This window comes from Molothrus ater, chromosome 1 (genome assembly GCF_012460135.2).
Source record: "Molothrus ater isolate BHLD 08-10-18 breed brown headed cowbird chromosome 1, BPBGC_Mater_1.1, whole genome shotgun sequence".
Classification (NCBI taxonomy): domain Eukaryota; kingdom Metazoa; phylum Chordata; class Aves; order Passeriformes; family Icteridae; genus Molothrus; species Molothrus ater.
In genome coordinates, this window is record NC_050478.2 from 16,637,235 (window position 1) to 16,658,113 (window position 20,879).

General features: G+C 41.9%; 1 protein-coding gene across 3 annotated transcripts in view; it reads left to right on the plus strand.

Moving 5' to 3' along the window:
- Positions 1 to 20,879, plus strand: part of MKX (mohawk homeobox) — a 50,748-nt gene that overhangs the window by 9,385 nt on the left and 20,484 nt on the right. For all 3 annotated transcript variants that reach the window (XM_036378673.1, XM_036378674.1, XM_036378676.2), the window contains 2 exons: positions 1,563 to 1,716; positions 2,970 to 3,305. In XM_036378673.1, the coding sequence (XP_036234566.1) occupies positions 1,563 to 1,716; positions 2,970 to 3,305 (490 nt within the window). The remainder of the gene's footprint in view (positions 1 to 1,562; positions 1,717 to 2,969; positions 3,306 to 20,879) is intronic.

The window sequence follows — 20,879 nt, forward strand, 5'->3', positions numbered from 1 at the left end:
TTTCATGTAAATGCGATTTTAAGGCAAATCAAAGTGACAGGCATAAGGCACCACTGCTAAGTTCTAGCTGGGATTCTGAACTAAAGCTTTGCTTTTTCTTTAGGCACATAGTGTTTATCTTTCTCATAATCACTTTAGAAGAGATTATTGATCCAGAATAATTAGACAGATACTTCTGTGTGATTTATACAGTAACCTTAGCTACAACAGACAGATGACAAAACTAGGGACAAAATCCAACACTAGGGTCTACAGTTTGGCTCTCTGTTAGGTGGGGTAGCATGTATTGACAAAGCATGTATGAACTTGCTTTGCAGGTTGATGTAAATTAAATGGTGTGATCGTTCCCAGGTCAGAATATGATGACAGTAGTCTGGCTTTCTCTTTGTGCGTGTTCACAACACAAAGATGTGAACAGGGCTGTAGGCTGATAACATTCTTTGCATTCTCCTTTGCAAGTGATGCTACTCTGCCTCCTTCTTGCAGAGGTCATGTCAAAATGCACTTATTCCTGCCAGGGTTAAATAGGACTTTGAACACCTTATTTATCATTAAGCAAGTATCATTAGAATGCAGGTCACTTGCCTCTGCTCTTGCTCATAGTAGAGTTATCAGTATTTTCTATTTTCTATATTTTTGGGTTGCAGTAGAATCAAGGCCAGTATTTTCTCAGGTGTGCTTTCATGCAAAGTCACTGCAAGCACATGCATCGCATTTGGTGGTTTAATTAGCACTGCTGGCACTGAAGGGTAGACTGTGCCTTTTTGCTCATTCAGTGCCTAAAACACTGTGAAATGCTTGTGATTGAGCCTGACTTTGTAATGAGCCTGTATGCTAGAGGGATACCAACATGAATCCATTTTGCTAAGTCAATCTCTAGAAAATGCTTTGAAGTTGGGAAGGAAGACAAAGCAGACTATTGTTTAGTAGTCAGCTTGTGAGGAATTGCATCTTTACTATATTCTAAACTGTTTACAACAAAAAGAGTTTGTAAAATCAGTTCTCTGTAGAGCAAATGGTGGATTTCTGCAGTGAGTCAAAGTACATTGTACTCTGTGTAAGACTTTCCTGATGCCCACGGCTTGTCAGACTAAGAGTTCTGTAAAAGTGAAGGGAAAATTTGGGGCTTTTATATACACAAATTTAGAATGTGTTTTCTGTTCAACAGCTTTATTGTAGCCTATATAAATATCAAAGGAAATTCCTGAATATTAGATATTAGTTTAATTTAGGAAGTTGGTAATATGTTAAAGGTTCATATTAAAAGTTCAGGGTTTTATCTTTAAAATTAAAAAAAAAAGATTAATATAAAACTGGTATTTGGGACACCTTAATTGAAACCTTGTGATAATGTGGTTTTGCTAACACTTGGGAAGGGTGGAAAGCCTGAAATTGCCTTCTGTATGAGATTCCTGATCTGCTCATTGGTAATTTCGTGGACTGCTGTTCATATTTCTCTTGTTTGTGGTCCCCTTGAAGCATACATAAAACTCTTGAGGGCTCTGTGGGTTGGTTGACTTGCCTAATTTTCAAGGGAAGCTAATAGACACGTTTGTGTGCAGGTATCAAACTGGTTTGCCAATGCAAGACGTCGCCTGAAGAACACTGTCAGGCAGCCAGACCTGAGCTGGGCTTTGCGAATAAAACTCTACAACAAATATGTTCAGGGAAATGCTGAGAGACTCAGCGTCAGCAGCGATGACTCGTGCTCTGAAGGTTTGTTGATACTCTTTTATCAATTTTAAACTGGTTAAAATATATTTAGAAAGTACTAGGTACCCTAAGTTAGCTCTAATTTTTAATCACAAATATCCCCAGTGGACCTGCCTTTATTGTTTTTGTGAATTAAATGCCTCTTTTGGCTCCCAGCTACTGTGCAGCCTACAAAGCAGAATTGTGTAAGTTGCTCAAGGTGGCAATGTGGCTGTGTGTTATTATATTTCATTATTGCTAGAAAGATAATTGTTTGTTCATTACATTTTATAAGCCTATTCCTTTAGTCTGCATTAAAGAAAAAAAATTGATTACATTTGTTGGTATAAAGAAATGAGAAATCACTTGGCTGTTACTTTCCTTCGTGGAAGGGCTATAGCAATGATGTAATTAACTAATCAACCCTTTAATGATGTATACATCATTAAATGGTTGATTAGTGGGGCATCTTATATGGTAAACTAAATATTACTGTTATTTGACGTATTTTGCTAGCAGCTGTTTTCCATAAAGGATGTACTGGAATTCTCTTTCTTACTCAAATTAACAAAAGCAGGATTTTTTTTTTTTAAGTACCCTGTATTTTTAATAGAATTCTTGTATTAATTCTGTCTGTGAGTGCTTTTTTTAGACAGTTGTGACATGGAGATACAATGACAGGAACAAATCCTACAGAACATTGTCAAAAATCTGTATGTAAATTTTTAGAAGAGTATGTCTCAATCTGTACTCAATTTTAAATATCTTTGTTCCAATTTCAGTCTGTACTCACATTTCTTGAAAAATGTGGGAATGTACTCACATTTCTACTCACTTCCCTTGAAAAGATTGCTTGCAGAAAAATTAAAAGAGTACAGTTTAAGCAAATGTACCTAAATATTCTGCAGTGTTGAGGCAAACCAAATTTCAAGTTATGATAGTAATAATTCAGCCTATTCACACAGCTTTTTAAATGCTTATCATTGAGTTAGGGCACTTTCCAATTTTTTTCTGCCTGTCTTGTGTTACTCATGAACAAATTAGACTCAAAGACTTTTCTATAGCTAATTAATTTAGAATACCTGGAACATCTGAGAATCATGGGAACTACTATGAGCAATGTGTGAACAGAAGAAAATGAAAATCAGCGTCTAATGCTGAAGTTACTGTCTAGTTTCCCTTATATTTATTATAATATAAGAAAACATGGAGAGAAAGCCTCGTGTTAAATATTAAGTACTCAATGTATTACTATATCTTTGTTCTTTTGTTTTCAGATGGAGAAAATCCTCCGAGAAACCATATGAATGAAGGGGGATATAACAAACCAGTTCACCACACTGTGATTAAAACTGAAAGTTCAGTAATAAAAACAGGAGTGAGACCAGAAGCAAGTGCCAATGAGGATTACGTGTCACCCCCCAAATACAAAAGCAGCTTACTGAATCGTTACCTAAATGACTCATTGAGACATGTCATGGCTACTAATGCAGCTATGATGGAAAAAACAAGGCAAAGGAATCATTCCGGTTCATTTAGTTCCAATGAATTTGAGGAAGAACTGGTGTCTCCATCATCATCAGAGACAGAAGGCAATTTTGTCTATCGGACAGGTAAGGGATATTTTTCTGCATGATTTCTATTACAGATATCTTCTGTAGACATTGGCTCCAGGATTAAGTGTAATCTGATTGTGCCTTTTATGAGACTTCTGTCCATCGTCTCATATCACAGTGGATAATTCCTGTCCACCCTTTCATTCTCTGGAGAAGTTCTACCTGCAGTATTACAGTTAAGTGCAGTTATTGACTGCTAATGAAGCTGGTTTGCTTTTCAAACGGTGCTATGGGAATAATTTTTGAAATTACGCTTATAGGCCACTTTTTGTCAGCACAAAGACGAGCCTAAGGAAGGAGAAAACTCTTGCATATTCTATTACAATACGGGAGGACTGGAGGACTGAAGTTCTCCAGGGCCACAGCTGGGAGGAGGAAGAGGGCTTTGAAATTTCAAGGTGGCTGTTTGTGACACTTACATGAGTCATATGTTTTTCAGTGGAGTGCATGTGAACACCTTCTCCTGTTGTACAGCACCTTTCTGTCCTCAGAGTGCCTTGTCCAGTATGTGACCCTTTGGTGCTCATGCTTCTCTTGGGAATACAGGCATTAGTGAAGACTCATTTCTGCATCACTCTCCAGAGCTAAGCGGCCACAGACTTGGCCATTAAATTCTTTGTCTTCCTGTTTTTTGAAGGGTTACACATAGTTTGTTATTTTAATTTTATCAATAAAAACATACAAGTGTGATGTAATGTCATCCACTGTGTTACCAGTCAGAGCAAGGCACATGGGACTACATGGTTCATGCCAATAAATTGCTGTAAATCAGGGCAAGATCAGGACTTGCCTAAATTCCCATGAGTCAGGGGGTGCTGGAAGGCTCCTCTTGTGAAACTTCTGTATTTCTTTGGGAGATTAGGTTAAAAAAAAAAAATTAATTTTGAAAAATATGAAGTTTTGCACCCCAGTCTCTGAAGGTTTCCACCAGTGTCTCAGAATTTTGACTCATTGCAGCAGCCCCTTGTGTTGTCCTGGGCCTTTCTTGGCAGGTTATTCTGCCAGGGACCACCTTGAGGGAAGCATCACTTTAGGGATGGATATTGCTGAAAAGTACTGGAGGATTTTGCAGTAAAGTTAATACAGATTTAGATTTTTCACTTGGTTCCCCTTGGCTTCCTTGGCAGTCAGGTTCAGGTGCCTTTGCAACTTCTCCGGTTTGCAGCCTTTGCTCTCTCTTTTCTGGCACATTTCCTGGGGGGTTTTTTGTCCATGTGGAGGGGCCACATGGCTGAGTTCTGTTGGTGGGGATTAGGAGGATGTTTGTGTGTGCAGGTTGTTGGGAATGACCAGAGAACGAGAGGGGACCCTGTAGAGACATGGGGTCTCATGGAGAGAAAGAGTAATGCAAGCTCAATTATTAAGTTTCAAAATAAACTCTCTCTGCTTGTGTTTTTTTTTCTTTTTTCTGAACATACCAAATGCATTTGGTCTGCATTATAAGTATATTGTCTGCCAAGCTTTATTTTTAAGTGAAAAGTTACTCAAGAGCAGATGCAGAAGCTCAGATATGTAAACTTCTGTTTTTCTGTACTTTATACCATAAGCTAAAAATGGATGCAATGACTTTCTAAAATTTATAATAAATTTGCTACTGGATTAAGTTCTTCTTGACAAATTTCGAGCTGCACTGAAAAATATGGTCATTAATGTGAAGGCTGAGGGCAGCCCACTGTAACTGTGTAAATTCACCAGCTGTGCTGGAATGACTAAAAACTAGTATGCTTGTCCTTAAAGTTCCTAAGTGACATTGCTGGAACTCCTCTTGAGATTGTATTTTATGCAGTTCCTAAATATCTTCTTTAACATTTTCACATTTTTTGAGAACAGACAAGCAGCTCTTAGGATACGGTTTTATTCTTTTTGCACTTTGAAAGCAGACAAGCAGTATATAGAAAGAAAAAAAGATTTTATATATATATACACACATGATATACATATGATATATATATATACATGACTTTTTTACTGTATTGTTGCTATATATGTGTGAACACTCGGGAAATACAGGTACAAATGGGCTTTTTTCAGTTACAAGATTATGGTCCCATTAATGATTTTCTGATGTTACACATGCAGGAATTAAACTTTTCATTAAGAAAGCATATTTTCAGTATGCTTTCAAGGTATTTTTTCAAGGTATATTTTCAAGGTATTGTCCATTTATGAAAATTACCTTCAAATAGATGAAATTATCGACATGATTGTTAGGTAGGGAGAGATAGATGAGGATTATATATCTTTAAAATGTTTTTTCTTTGTTATTTGAATACCTGGGTTGGCAATTCTCAGTGCAGTACAGTACCAGACCTGTATCTGTGTTTTCATTAAAATAGCTGTAATACATTTTGGTTAAGAAAATAACAGGGTATGGCTGACTTTACCACTCTTTCCCTCCTGAAAGTGGCAAGTGCATTTTTAAGTGAGATATCACCACTTACAAGAAGTTCCACACTGCAATTTTTTGTAGCACAAAACAGCTAATTCTTAACACAGAGGAGCTGTTGCAGGATTGTCAAGTCCCTACTAGACATTTTAATTTATGAAGACATTTTAATCAGCATTTCAAAAAGCACAGAGTGAAAACTGATTGATGTTTTATTTTTGAGAAATGTTTGGCAAGGTCGTTGTGCCTGTAAGGACGGGAAGGCGCTGGAGTTTAAACTAATTCTCTATTGTGCTTTCCTGGAAAGGTAACTTTTTGTAGCAGATCATGAGTAAGAAATCATCCTCACCCTGTCTGGTTCTGATTAGGGGCTGGACCGTGATTTCAGGTACATCAGTGTGTCTGGAGCTGTTTTTTTGTGTGCCCAGCGCTGGGGTCAGCGTGGCCATGAGTGTCCCAGCAGCCTGCGCCAAATTAACGGCGTATGCATGCAGCGTCCAATAACAAAAACAAGAAATTGCAGTTTAAAGTTTATAGGGAAAACGGGTTGTAGAGGTTCCCATTTCAGTCATTAACATGCTTATAAACACGGGACCATATGCTACTTCGGCTTCATGCAACTGGGAAATCCCACATAAAGATCAAGGACAGGCTGTATAACTGACTGTCGGCAGAGCAGCCTCTTTTATACCTCCGTGCAATTTCCGTGACCTCATGGGCAGCAGGTTCGGTGCTGGGGCAGGAGCAGCAAGCCCCGAGTGGAGCCCTGGCAGGGGCAGTGCCCGCTCTGCCCTGCCCCATGCCCGGAGCCCTGCCAGGGGCAGTGCCTGTGCTGCCCTGCCCCATGCCCGGAGCCCTGCCAGGTGCTGTGCCCGCTCTGCCCTGCCCCATGCCCAGAGCCCTGGCAGGTGCAGTGCCCGCTCTGCCCTGCCCCATGCCCAGAGCCCTGCCAGGTGCTGTGCCCACAGTGCCCTGCCCCATGCTTGGAGCCCTGCCAGGTGCTGTGCCCACAGTGCCCTGCCCCATGCCCGGAGCCCTGGCAGGTGCAGTGCCCGCTCTGCCCTGCCCCATGCTTGGAGCCCTGGCAGGTGCTGTGCCCACAGTGCCCTGCCCCATGCCCGGAGCCCTGCCAGGTGCTGTGCCCACAGTGCCCTGCCCCATGCCCGGAGCCCTGCCAGGTGCTGTGCCCGCTCTGCCCTGCCCCATGCCCAGATCCCTGGCAGGTGCTGTGCCCTCACTGCCCTGCCCCATGCTTGGAGCCCTGGCAGGTGCTGTGCCCTCACTGCCCTGCCCCATGCCCAGAGCCCTGGCAGGTGCTGTGCCCACAGTGCCCTGCCCCATGCCCCGAGCCCTGGCAGGTGCTGTGCCCACAGTGCCCTGCCCCATGCCCCGAGCCCTGGCAGGTGCTGTGCCCGCACTGCCCTGCCCCATGCTTGGAGCCCTGGCAGGTGCAGTGCCTGTGCTGCCCTGCCCCATGCCCGGAGCCCTGCCAGGTGCAGTGCCCGCTCTGCCCTGCCCCATGCTTGGAGCCCTGGCAGGTGCTGTGCCCACAGTGCCCTGCCCCATGCCTGGAGCCCTGGCAGGTGCTGTGCCCACAGTGCCCTGCCCCATGCCCGGAGCCCTGGCAGGTGCTGTGCCCGCACTGCCCTGCCCCATGCCCGGAGCCCTGCCAGGTGCTGTGCCCGCACTGCCCTGCCCCATGCCCAGAGCCCTGGCAGGTGCTGTGCCCACAGTGCCCTGCCCCATGCCTGGAGCCCTGCCAGGTGCTGTGCCCGCTCTGCCCTGCCCCATGCCCGGAGCCCTGGCAGGTGCTGTGCCCGCACTGCCCTGCCCCATGCCCAGATCCCTGGCAGGTGCTGTGCCCACAGCGCCCTGCCCCATGCCCGGGGAGCTGGAGCTGCTGCGGGAGGTGGCGCAGGCAGACAGTGCCGGCAGCCTGGGGAAGAGCGGCTGTCACGGGTACGGCACAGCCTTCCCTAAGCCTGTCTGTTGTAAGCTGATATTCTTATGTATATAACAGGACATGCACAAGTGTGTTCACTTAAAGCAGAAAATTTCAGTTCAGATCAATCCTGGTGCAGGTATAATATATAAGTATAGATAATTGGTCAAATATGCATCTTAAGCTGATGACTGAAAGGCTCGGTTCAGTGTTTTTGTTTAGTTAAAAAGCCGTGTTGGAGAACTGGTTTTCACTAACTGCTTGGCATGCAGTCACTCACAGCGGGTTCTCTGTGTGACAGGAATAAGTGAAAGCAGACTTGTCTACCCGCATTTGTTGTACAAATGCATGCAGAAATAACAGTCTTGACTGCAACAAGCACTCCAGAAATCTACAAGGAAAAGATCTAATGTTTGTAGTGAAGCTGAATATTAATCTAAAGAGGCAATGTCAGTCTTTGGTTTATGGATCACTAAAATGCTGACTTTTCTGCAATCAAGCTGCAGTGCTCCCTGAGTGCCCTATTGTCAGTCACCTGCAGAAACAAAATGTTCTGCATCGTTGTAGCACAAGGAAATGAAAATTCCCAGCTTTCTGAGATATTGTTGTCTAGTGATGGAAAGAAAAAATTAAAACATGAGGAAAAGAGACAAAATGGCAGGAGAGGGAGTCCTTTTTCTGTAGGCAGATTTTTCATTGATTTCACTTTATATGTTACTTAGCACAGTAGAAAAGCCAGAACCAATAAAAACAATGAGGAAGCTCAAGACTTGCAGGGCTGGAAAAGAGGGTGGCTTTAAACAAGTGCTTGAATGACTGGCTGATTTTTGAAGATGTTTGATCTCTATTTTTAGACATTTATACTCAGGAGTGCACTCTGCTTCTGATGTTTTCATTACTACTGACTTTTTCTTTCCTCTCTCCTTCCTTTCTTTCTTTCCTTTGCATCTTGCAAAGTTGGTGATTTATAAAACACTATCCTGGGTCATTTATTGCAGCACACTGAGCACCTCTGATGAGACCCTCATCACTCTGCAGGATCAGGGCCACATTCCTACAGAGCACTTGAATGTAAGGGTGTAGCCATGCACAGAAGTGCTGTAGAGAGACACAAACTGCAGAACAGTGCTGTGATTTTGTGTGGTCCTTGCCAACTTTTCCTCGCAATTTAACATTTTTAGAAATTAACATGTAATTTTAAAATAAGCCATAAAATTTGAAAGCATAATATGAACACAATGGAACCTGTTTTCAGACACGACTCAAGGGACCTACAAAAACTGCTCACAGCAGTGACTTTTGCAAGTTGGATCTAAATGGTGCTGGAAACTTTGGGGATACTTTGAAATAAATGGTAACCTGGGAAAGCTGAAGGAGGTCTTTTTTGCAGATCCTAATGTCATCCAGAAGTGAAATGTAAAAGGTGAATGTCAAGTATAGTATTAAATGCACACAGCAACATAACTGCAATTTGAAGGTTACAATTTAAGATCGTATTTCTGCAGGAATTTTATTATTACATGACCTGATTCATCAACTAAAATAGCATAGAATTGAGGAGAAGATGGTGTTTAATTTACTGTTCTGTTGTTTTTTCTAAAGAAAGAAGAAAAGGAAATGGCTTTACTGCACGGGAAGCGTCAGGTTTAATATACCAGATGTGATAGCCCAAACCTGAGAACTTTAAAGATCCTAGCCATTCCCTGCTAGTTTGGTTGACTTATTGCATTTATTTCAGTTCAAACACCAAAAATCAAGTAAATGTTTTTTTTAGTTCTCTTTAGTTTCTTGATTTCTCAGTACCTGAGCTGCAAGGGGAATGGGTCAGGATTTTCTCCACATGACCCCAAAAAACAGTACTTCATCAAAAATGAATATTTTTTGTGGGAAGGTAGCAGTTCCAATCTCCCTCAAGTAGAATGGAGGAAGAGAGCCCTGGATGGGCTGGGAACAGCAATAGCTGGGGGCAGAGCACTGCCCCAAAAGCCTGGGTACCCAGGGACTGCCAGCCAGCAAGGAAGAGCTTTGGCTGGAGCCAGCCCTGCTGAGAGGGGAAGCAGCACTCGGGGCAGTGCAGTTTTCCTGTGCCATTTCTCTCCACTCCATTCTTTCATTGGAAATGAGAGTATTTGTTTTCTCACAGGTGCTGGATGCAAAAACTGTGCATTCTTGGTTTATCTGTTTGTTTTCAGATGCAAAAGTTTATGAATGTTTAAGGCTTTTTTTCCCATTTAAACCCAAAATATTAAAGATTCCAGAGATTCACCTCTATGCAGATAAGGTGTGCTTCAAATAGCAGCATATTTGTGCCTGTTCTATAAATCAGGTATAATTGCTGAGGAGACCCCACAGAGTAGAGGGAGACTGTGGGCATGTCTTCTGGTTTTGCTTCTGTTGATGTCATGGCAAGTTTTCCACATGCTTCAGTAAAAACTGTCTTGAGCCACTTCTTGGCTGCAGAGGATTTTCTTCAAATCAGCTTGCCTCAGAGCAGCACGTGTCAGGACTCCTGACAGCTTTATCATTGTAGGGAATGGGATGTTCCTGAATTAATGATTTGAAATGGAAAAGATTATAACATTTGACCAAAAAATCACAGAAGGCACCAAAAAAATCAGGGCACCAGCCATGTTTCCATAGCCACAGGCTGTTGCTGCCTGTGCTGGTGCAGCAAGCCCGCCTTTGTTTCTCCGAGACCATTAAAATTTTCCCAATGCAAATATTCACAGCAGTGGCCAAAAAGCATCAGATCCCTGTGCTTGCCCAAGACCTCTCTCAGACACAGCAGGAAAAATGTGTGGTACTGTCACCAATTTCTAACAACCATTTTTTAATACTTCTCTTTAGAGTTAGTCAATGCTCCAGGCTTCAGCAAGGGCTGTTCTCTGGCAAACCTTAGGCTTCACTCATTTAGTGAAGGTGTTTTCAAAGAGAAAAAAATATTTATCCCCATTTTCCCATTGTTCCAAATGTCTTCAGAATTATGCTTGGTTTTAAAGCCTGGGGCCGGCCAAAATGTGAATGTTTCAGGAAATTATGTGCATGGAAAAGCACATAGTCATAAATCAGACTGTTTTCCAGTTTTAGCTCTAGACTGCATGGTTAGTAATGAATATAATAGGGAAATTAGTTAGAAAATTAGCAGTTAATTTAGGGATATTTAAAGAGTGTGTGAAACTACAGCTTGGGAAAACTCATTTAGTGAAATGGATGTGATTCCTTCTCTCCTTCCACTGCCTGAGCAGGATTTTCCCCAGTAGCCAAATTTGTGTGCAGATCTCTTGCAGCAGACACGCCAGGCTCACATGCTGCCCTGCCATGGCTTCTGCCCTGATTCAGGGGTCCCTCAGCCTTGCAAACATCCAAACATCAGCCAGCTGCAGCCATTGCTGCAGAAAGAAACACTGCTCAGAGAGGAGGGCAGAGTGGGGCTCAGGGGAGATAAATAGATGAGGTAAATGAGCCATGTACCAGCTGAAGCAGAGCAGCAGAAAGCCCTGGGTGCTGCAGCCCTGGTGCAAGGAGCAGGGACACAGCAGGGCAGCACCAGGCAGGAGCAGTGGTTTGCATCCCAGAGATGTCTCCATAGCCTGGCTGCCTCACTCTGCCTTGGTGTGCATGCAGAGAGGCCCTGGCACTGCTGTTGTCCCCCAGAATGCTTGTGAAGGCACTAAGGAGGGTGTGTCTGCTCTGTCCCTTACCCAGGAAACCCAGCAGCAAAATGTAAGTATCAGCTGTTTGTTCCAAATATGCCAATATGCCAATGAGCTTTAAAAATATGGCATGATTTTATACATAGAATAGCAAAACAAAGGAATAAAACACAAAGACAGAGATGTGTGCTGTCACCTCATCAGAAGTGGCTCAGAAATCACACACAATTTTATGTCAGCACTTTTGACCAGACAAAGCCATGGCTGGAGGCAGATCACTGGGTTGTGAGCAGGACGTGTGCTGGCTCCAACCCTGAAATGTGCCTGTTCTGCTCCTCGGGGCTCTTGTGGCACTGCAGCTGACTCCTGCTCATGGCACCTGCATGAAGAAAGAGAAATGACAGGGGCAAACCTCTTTATTGCCCAAAGGATTGCTTTTACATTTGAAATCTATAATCTTTATCACAAGTAACCACTGCCTTACTAACATACTAATCTGTGTGCAGTGCAAGGAAGTGTGACCAGGAGGGGACAGGCTGCAGACAAGGTGGGCACAGGCGAGACAGGGTAGGAGCAGAAGGGAAAAAAGGGCTGGACTTTTCACATTCTGGCTGGGGCAGTAAACTTAAAGGAATGGCAAGCCCATAAAAGTTTCACTTCTCTCTGGAAAAACATCTGAATTGAAACTTCACACCTGGCATGAGTTTTCTGCATGTCCCAGCCTCCTTCCGCCACTGCTGGGGAGAAATAATGTGACTTTGGGTAAATCCTGGTAGATTCTGCTTGTAGTGCAGACTGTCCCTCGTGCAGTGTTAGTTACCTTGCTGCTGTTCATGTTGCTGTAGTTAAGGTTGTACCTATGTTTCCATTAGAACCTTTTTAATCTGCAAATTTATGACCCAGCTGTAAAAATTCAATCCAGACTGAAACTTGGCATGAACAGTGTTCACTCTCCCATCTGTGGAAGGGATTTAAGCAGGTACATCCCAGTAATAGCCATCTGAGTTAGGCTTGTAAATTTGGAGCATGATGACTGGTGAAAAAAACTGTGAGCTTCTCAGTAGTCCTGGAGTCTGAAATATTTTATGCCTGTGGTGAAACTAGTGAAAAAACAGCTTGTTTGTATTCAGTCCCATTCAGTCAGTTGTAAATAAAGAAAATGGTTTGGGTCTCTCTGTGTTTGCTTACATGCACAAACACATGCATTTTCCTTGCCATGGCAAGATTTTGATATGAGTGGCAAACAATTGAAACTCTCCAGTCTCGTGCACCAAAGCAGTGTTTGATGATTCTCAAGTAGGTTAAGAAATTTTATTTGTACTGGTGAAAATGGTAAAATTTATCTACTGATTGTAATAGAAAAAACTAGGGAAATAAGAAGACTGGATTTTTTTTCTTTTGGGTGAGGTTTTTTTTAAATTTTTCTTAAAATACTGTAAAAATGGATGCAGTATTGAACAGCAAAATTAGTTTTATTCACCATTGCTTCCTCCCATTTTAATTTTCTTTTCTTAAAAGCTCACACTGAACATGCCTGATGAGACAAACTAGTGATCTTATCTGATCCAGCAAATCCTATTTCCCTTTGCAGGTTTGTGGGTTTTAAAAGTAATTCTGTAATTTGAAAAAAAACAACAACCCTCCTATATGTGTTTAACTGAACTTTTTTAGGTCATTTGTCCGTAATGTGAATAACAGAAACATAATGATGAAAGCAGTTTAGTGAGACCAGACTTCTGATATTCCATGTGTACTCACAGAGAAGATTTTGGGAGGGTTTTGACACAATTTGAGAAGCGGACTGAAGGGGTATCTGCATGGAATAATGCTGGGCTGTGGATAAGTTTGTACAGAGCAATTCAGAAAATGTCCAGAACCTGCAGGTATTGTTTGCAAATGAGAGTTTTATCAGCTTGAAGGAGAAAGGGGAGTGCATTTAAAAACACCTGTTCTGCAAAACTTTGTCTAATGTTCATCTGTAGAGATCAATTTCTAATTATTCAGAAAACCAGAGTTGGATTCAGTGATATTAAATCCGCTTCACTACAGACTTAAAAATTTGGGTATGAGATAGAGAGACAGATGTGGAAATTACCAGTGATTACTAAAGACCTGTTGAGGTCTTTTATGCTTTATGGCATTAAATTGGCATCAAATCACCACTTTAGATCTGCTAAAGGAGAAATATGTCCTAACAGCAAAAGCATGCAAAACGCTTGTATAAGTGAGTTTTATGTGAGCTAAAAAGAAAAGGACCAGGAGTTTTTTAAAGCAGGGAAGAGATTTGGAGAGGTAAATTACATTGTAGAAAATCTGGAAAAATGAAAAACTATTCAAACAGAAAGAGATCAGATAAACATTTGAAGCTGGAATAGCTGTAAAGAAACACAAAAATAGGTAAAGCAAAATTCCAATGAGGCATGAAATCTGTTTTTCTTAATTTTTCACTGTGGCCTTGAAACCCGATGTCAGAGACTCTATCTCTGTTCTTTCACTGATGGCCAGAAATTGAGGTTAGGATGACCAGATCATTTGGTATGGCACTGACATTTCAGGTTAAAAGGGATTGCCAAGACTCTCAGTTATGACACTAAAATATACCACTATTTCTAGAGCCAATTTTCAGTCCCTCCCTCATGCCTCCACATTGATTTAGGCAACAGATGCACGAAAAGCAAAGCAACATTCAAAATAATCCCCTAGCTGAGGCTGGGGAAAGGCTGGCTAGTGGGCTGTAGCCAAAATTCCTTAAATGTTACAATGTTTTACATTTCTAAATGTAAAAACTTTCTTTCCAATGTGAGGTACCAGCCAAATGTCTTAGTTACGGTATCTCAGAGTGAAAACTGGCATGTGGCCTTGTGGTCATTTGTGGGTATTGACAGATTTACACCCTCCAAGATCAAGTTCTACCTTGTCGGTTTCTCCATCTCCCCTTACTTTGTCAGGGTGTTTTTTTCTCTCTGTTACTATCTGTCAACTTAAATCCTTTTTTTTTTTTGCTGGAAAAATGAAGGCTCTTCACGACCTGGCTCTTCAGGAGCAAATAGCCTCAAATTCTTTGTGCTAGCCAAGGTATTTTGTAATGCATTGCAAAACAGCGGCGGGGCTGCGCTCCTTGCACTGGATGTACTTTGTGGGCCAGACACTGCGGGCAGTTTTAATGAGGTCTTGGTGTGCTGGAGAATTCGTCTTGGCCCTTGACTTCAGGGAGACTTTTAATCCAGGTCCCTGTTTGTCTAATTGCTCTTTCTATCCCAAGGAGCAGGATCTGGCTTTATCCCATTGTGGGATGCACCATGTGGAGTCTGGACTGATGGCTGCTCAGGGAGCAAGCAGGTTCTGGATCTGGTGTGCAAATCCAATGGTCTGCTCCTGACTATTTATGGCAGCTTTGCACTGTGGTGGTGGAGTGTCCTTTACACAGACACACTAAAATCATTGTCCTGCTTTTCTCCCTTTATGCTTTTTAGCTGGTGTAGCTGTTGATTTTTCATCAAATAATTTCCCTGGGATCATCTTCAAATAGGAGCTTCCTCCAGAAGACACCAGCCTTTGTTCCTCCATCAGGGAAAGCTCTGGGTGTCTGCAGCACTGTTTGTGCCAGCAGCATCAGAGAGAGCCACGTGCAGCCTGTGAAATTTATGTCAGCTGGGGGAGCAGGGCTGCAGGGTGAAGCCTGGAGCCTCTCTCTGTCTGCGATGCCATAATTACAGTAGTTCTGGGCCTCCTACTTGTTGAATCTCAAACGTGCTGGACGTTTAGTGACACTTTCTGAAGTGAAGAGAAACCAAAAAAGCTGTCCTGCTCTGGCCAGCACTTGAGATTGTAGTGGTGTTTGTAAGATAGACAATGTTTCATATATATACATACACACAGATGCACGTGTATTTCCTTAGTGCTCTGTTACAATATTCTCTTGCTGTTTTGCTGTGCTTGAACCTTCAGCTCAGAGCTGGGCAGAAATTTACCATGGCAGTGAATTTTGCAAAGAGAGAGGAAAAGAGGCTCCCAAATGTATTGTCCACAAACAATGACATATCTTGCTTTTAAATCCCATACCTTGCTGAGTTGCTTACTCCAGATTGCCCCTGCAAAATTGAAAACCCTTTACATGAAAGTCAGCAGAGATGACAAGGTTGACCTTCAGGTATTGATCCCAGTAATCCTTTGTTTCATGCAAAAGCTTATTTTTGCTGTCTAAACTGATGTGAAGGAATACTTGTTTAAACATTTAAATGAACAAAAATTGCAAGTGTCTTTATAAGCCTGTTTTTCTTTTAGCATTTTGTCCCAGCCTTTCTGCTGCTGTTTTCACTCCTTGTCTAATGAGTCTGTGAGTGATAATTTCTCCTTGCTACAAGTGCACATAAACATTAATTTGTGTTTATTACATTTGTTGTGAATCTATATAGGGAAAATGTCCTTAATATTTCTCATTCTTCTATACCTCATTCAAATCACAGATTGGCACACCTTATTCTCTTCCCTCTTATTTCTGATGTGGTTGACAATTATGTCTATACCCAACTCAAACAGCTTTTATCTTCACCTGATAATTGAAGGAGGAACAGGCACTCAGATATGTTTTAAAACCAACCCTTTGGAAGTGATTGGAAGTGCAAAAATCCAATTTGCCAAGATCTGGTCTGGGTTTCGAGTGTTTTGGCCCCAAAGCATGCTACATGATTTGACACACAATGTTCATGTGTTTGCAAAGCTCTCCAAACTTCACTTTGTGAACTCCTGTTGCTTTCAGTGGCATCTCTGCTCACAGATCAAAGACTGTGAGCCTTGGAGAATGTAAGTGTTCATATTTGGATACTCCTTATCCTTCATTCCTTGCACAAAGTAGGAAAAAATAAAGTCTGTATTCAGTGCTGTGGTGCTACTGCATTTGCTGAGGTTTGGGGAGCTCTGATACCTGTCTGTGGGCTTTATGGCTGCTCAGAAACACCCCTTCCCTGTCCACATCAGTGGCAGCACTCAGCCTGATGTGAGCCCACCAAACCCTCTCCTGCCTCATGGCTGTGTCATCTTCCCATTGTGTCTGGGCAGCCTCCAGACAGTGGCTCTACACTCCCCACAGGACCAAAAATCCTTTTACAGAAGGTACAGGAGACAGGTTTTCTGAGGTAAAGCCCCCATAAGCCACTGGCTCCTGCCCACGGTTGCCCATGGGGAGCTCCTGTCCCACCATGCACACCTCCAGCCCCTGGCCCAGCTGGGAACAGGGGGTCTTGGGAAAAAGCCAGGTCTGGGTGAGCTGGCCAAAGGGCGAGAGGTGAGTGTTGGAGCAAGGTGTGTGAAGGAGGTAGCTGGGAGAGATGGGTTTGTCCTGCTCCTCAGGGTGTGAGGGACATGTGTGCAGTGGGATATCTGCTAACAGGGCTCACCTTCATCCTTGGTGAGCTCTGCTCCATCCAAGGACATTGCTCCCTTGGCCCCCACACATCTTACAGCTGGAATATGGGTTAGGTAAATCAGACACACCGAGTTCACAAATACAGGGTAACTGTTTGGAGAGGAGAGGAGGGAGAAAATCAACAAAGACCTTTGATATATTGTATGTCATCTGTACGTGACACTCTGAGACCTTCAAATGCTTAAACTAAAAACCTAAATATAATTTAGTTAGTAAAAATATACCTTGGTTATAATAAAATGATAATAGTGGAACTTGGCAACAGAACAGCTAATAAATACTACACTTTTGAAATGTGCCTGGGATCCAAGTACATACTCTTTTACTGTGTAGTTAAAGCATGTGGCAGGACATGCTAGACCAAGATTTTCTTTTTGTCTTTCCAGTGGAAAACTAAAGTTCTTTGTTTAAGTGAAGCCCGTTGGGAATTTTTCTTAAGTAAAACAAGTAGCTAAAGAATTCCATTCCCTTTTGCCAACTTTTTTTTTCCTCCTTCAAGCCAAATTATCGATTAATGGGGCATTAAGTAACAAATACTGCCTAGTTAGAATCATACACTTTTTTACTTAGGATCTTTCAATGCTTTCTTATTGGTGCTTCAAACACAGCTGAATTAAAAGATGAGATATTTTATTGGAAAATACTACCCTTTCTAAACCTTATAAAAAGAAAGGTCACTAATCTGAAAGTCATTGCATTTGCATACTTACCCCTATTTTTGAATTTTTAAATGGAAAAAAAAAAATCTGTACTCCTTTAAGGTCTTCTTCCTGAGATTCATTCTTTGCCTTCCTCATTAGCTGTCTCCATTTCGGTACCCTATCGTTTTGCCAGCAGAGCAGCCCAGTGAATGCTTGACCATATTTTTGTCTGGCTCTAGTGAAACCGTGATCTGACAATAGAATACTTTTCTCTGGGTTTTCCTTCTTCCCCCAGGGAACCATACTTCAAGGGCAACCTGCTTGTCCAGCATATGAACATGTGGAAAATCCACTGCTATGCACTAATGATTTTCAGATGGGCAATTGTTGCTGAAAATCATCCCAAGAGCAGCAGCTTCTCCATTGTAGCACCTAACCACTGTGGGATCACATTGCTTGTAGCTGCTCTGGAATAAACCCTTTGCATTTATGTACAGGGTGGTGACATCTGCTGCATCACACATATGTGGTGACAAAATTTAGGGGAAGAAAAGGAGGTACAAGTTACAGTTGTGGTTATTTTTTGGCCACTGTAACATGCATCAAAATCTGACACTTATTTTAGATTGAAAGTATAAATGTAGGAAAAAGTTGAGCTCTGCCAAAGATTCACAACAGCAAGGCAGAAGCACCCTAAATATTGTCCACAAATTAATAGCTTTGAAAGCTGTGTTTTAAATATTTACAAGAAGACTTGTCACACTCTGGGAGAGAGAAAAATGAGTTTTAAATTTTAAATAACTTCTATTACTGTTCTTAGAATATGCATTCTTTTTAAACAACTTTCACTTTTAATCTGCAATTAAAGCCAAAGTTTTCTTTTAATTTTAAAAGCTTGCCCTTGGACTAAACCAACATGGAACATTTTTAAACATTGATCCAAGCTGCTGTAGATACATTTTATTTAAACCACAGAGCCTGCAGTTGGATTCCTTGCTCTGCCAGATCGGCTATGAACTGTAAGTGTGGCAGTAATGATTGTGGAGTCCTGGATGCTTCACTAACAGTGAGGAGAGTTGTTTTTCTGGAGTTGTTCCTCCCTTTGGGCCCTATTCATGAATGACTTAATCTCAGTCTATGATCAAATGTCGTGCAAGTTACTGCGCACAGAAAAATCAAGGAATGCTTCTCTTTCCTGCGTTCCTTACATGGAATTGCTGTGCCTGCCCAGCAAGCAGTTGGAGAGTGGTAAGGGTGGGAAGCAAGCAGCAACAAAAACACACAGAGAAAACCACCAGAAGCAATATAAAAAGAGTGAGACAAAGAAAACAGAAAATTTTGTAAGATCTAGTGTGCAGGTTGGATTGAGCTATGCACAAAACAGCTCCAGCTCGTCCAGGCAGCACCAGCTCGAGGGGAAACTGGGCTTTCAACCGGGGAATGTTACAGGGGCAATTTATTCACCATGAAAAACAAAAGTGTTCCCCAGTAATTTGTCTGCAGTGTTGGCCATAAAGATGATTTCTGCTGCATGTTTCTGTTAGCTTGTTTTGTCTCGAAAAGCAAACATTACTGCTTTGATGGGCAGATCTCAAGAATTTCAGGTAGCGAATGCTTCTTAGTCTTTTTATCTTAACCTAATTGCTTGTGTGGTAATTCTGTCCTTTGACAGGATGTTACACCACTTCATTTGAAGCCAAGAGTAAGACTTTCATTACTAGTGATATTGATTACACAATGCATGCCATGAAATGAATTTTTCTTGTGATGTTTTGGTATTTTGTTAGAGATCCAGCAGAATACTGGAGTGAAGTGGTGCACAGCTGTCTCCATATTTATACAGGTCTCTTTCTTACTTTTTGAGTTTCAATAGTTTTCACTTGAGTTAGTTTCTGTTCTCAGTTAAGAGTGAAGAAAGGACTTACATTATCAGAGTTGTTTTTCTCATCACCAACACCCTGCAGCCACTGCTTGAAATTCTGTCTGTGTCTCCATGCCCTAGTGTGAGGACAGATTGCTATAGCAGGACTCCCACGCCAAACAGTCACTGGTGGCAAATGGGAAATAACTTGACTCAGGTGCTGAACTCCTCCAGCTGTTGATGGGAGTTACACTTGTTTGTCCAGGACAGTGACTGGAATAGTCATTTAGCTCTTTTTGAGATATTTTCCATCCCTTCAGTACTGACAATGGACTTAAAAGATGTAACTCTCTTTTCAGGTAGGTCACGGCTGGAGTATCATTTTAGCTCTAGGAGAGAAGAGATAGAAGAAAGGATAGGGAATGAAGGGAAAAAGAAAACTCAGAGCCAGGAAATAAATACAGATAGGAAAATAAAGAGCAGAAGTTTTGGAAGATTGTAAAGAGAAGATAGTGTTGGGAGAGGACACAGAAAGGGGAATGCGAGATTAAGGACAAGAAACAAAAAGAAAAAGGAAAGAAAAGGGATCAAAGGGATGAAGGCAAGAAGATAAAATACTGAGGAAGCAGTTATGGAAATAATGGTAGGAGTGTAACAGGAAAGGGTTCTAGAATAAATTAGAGAAGGGTAGAGATACCTGCATTTTTAAGTAAATATTAGAAGTTTGATATTTTCATTTTCAATGTGTTTGAGAAATGAGGGTAGATAAGCATTCAAGACACTGCCACTCTTCTTGGAAGGAACCTTCGAGTCCAGTTGTGGTGTCCTGGCATTTCTTTCCATGTTACACAGGCTAAGAGCAAATACACTTCCAGGAAAGGGTATGACCTTGCTTAGGATACAAAGCAAATTAATCCAAACTGTTGCTCCACAACTTAGGGCAAAAACACAGCTTAGTCTGGGACTGGGAAATACTCCAGTGATAGTGGCAGTGGTGGTAGTGATGGAGGCATCTGTGTGAGGTGTGTGGTTATTAATTTCCGTCTCTTGGTGCATCTGCAATCCCTGACTAAGCTGGACACAAAAGTATAGAATACTTCTCATACTTTGGCTTAATCACACCAAATCCAGACTTTGGCGGATTCTACCAAGACCTGTTTTGAAAACTGTAAGTAGTTTTCAGGCTACTGTGAGACAATTTGGCCAAGTGTGGAGGCTTCCTTGGCCCAGTGTTCCTGAAAGTTTTAACTTCTTTTAGGTCTGCTCCTTTCTGTAATTTTTTCAAATCAGATATTCTCTTTGAAATTTTTTCAAGTCATCACCTGTAAGTTAAAGAGAACAATCTTCTTAACCTAATGCATGGTTGGCTGGGGGCAGTGTCTTTGTGCTCCTCTGAGACGAGCATCTGTCAGTAGAGTAGAAAGGACATCACCTGGGATGGACTGGTTGTTCGATCCTGTATGTCAAAACATGCATTCCTATACAGTTCACGGTATATATGAACCTAAAATATGTCATGCCAGATCTGATAATTACACATATAATTTTCAAGTTCAACAAAAGGTTTTGTTTCCTTTTCCCCCATCATTTTTTAAAGAAACAGAATGTATCTGAATTAAAAACATGATTGGTGATGGTGAGTGGGTGGTTCTGTTTTCCCTGC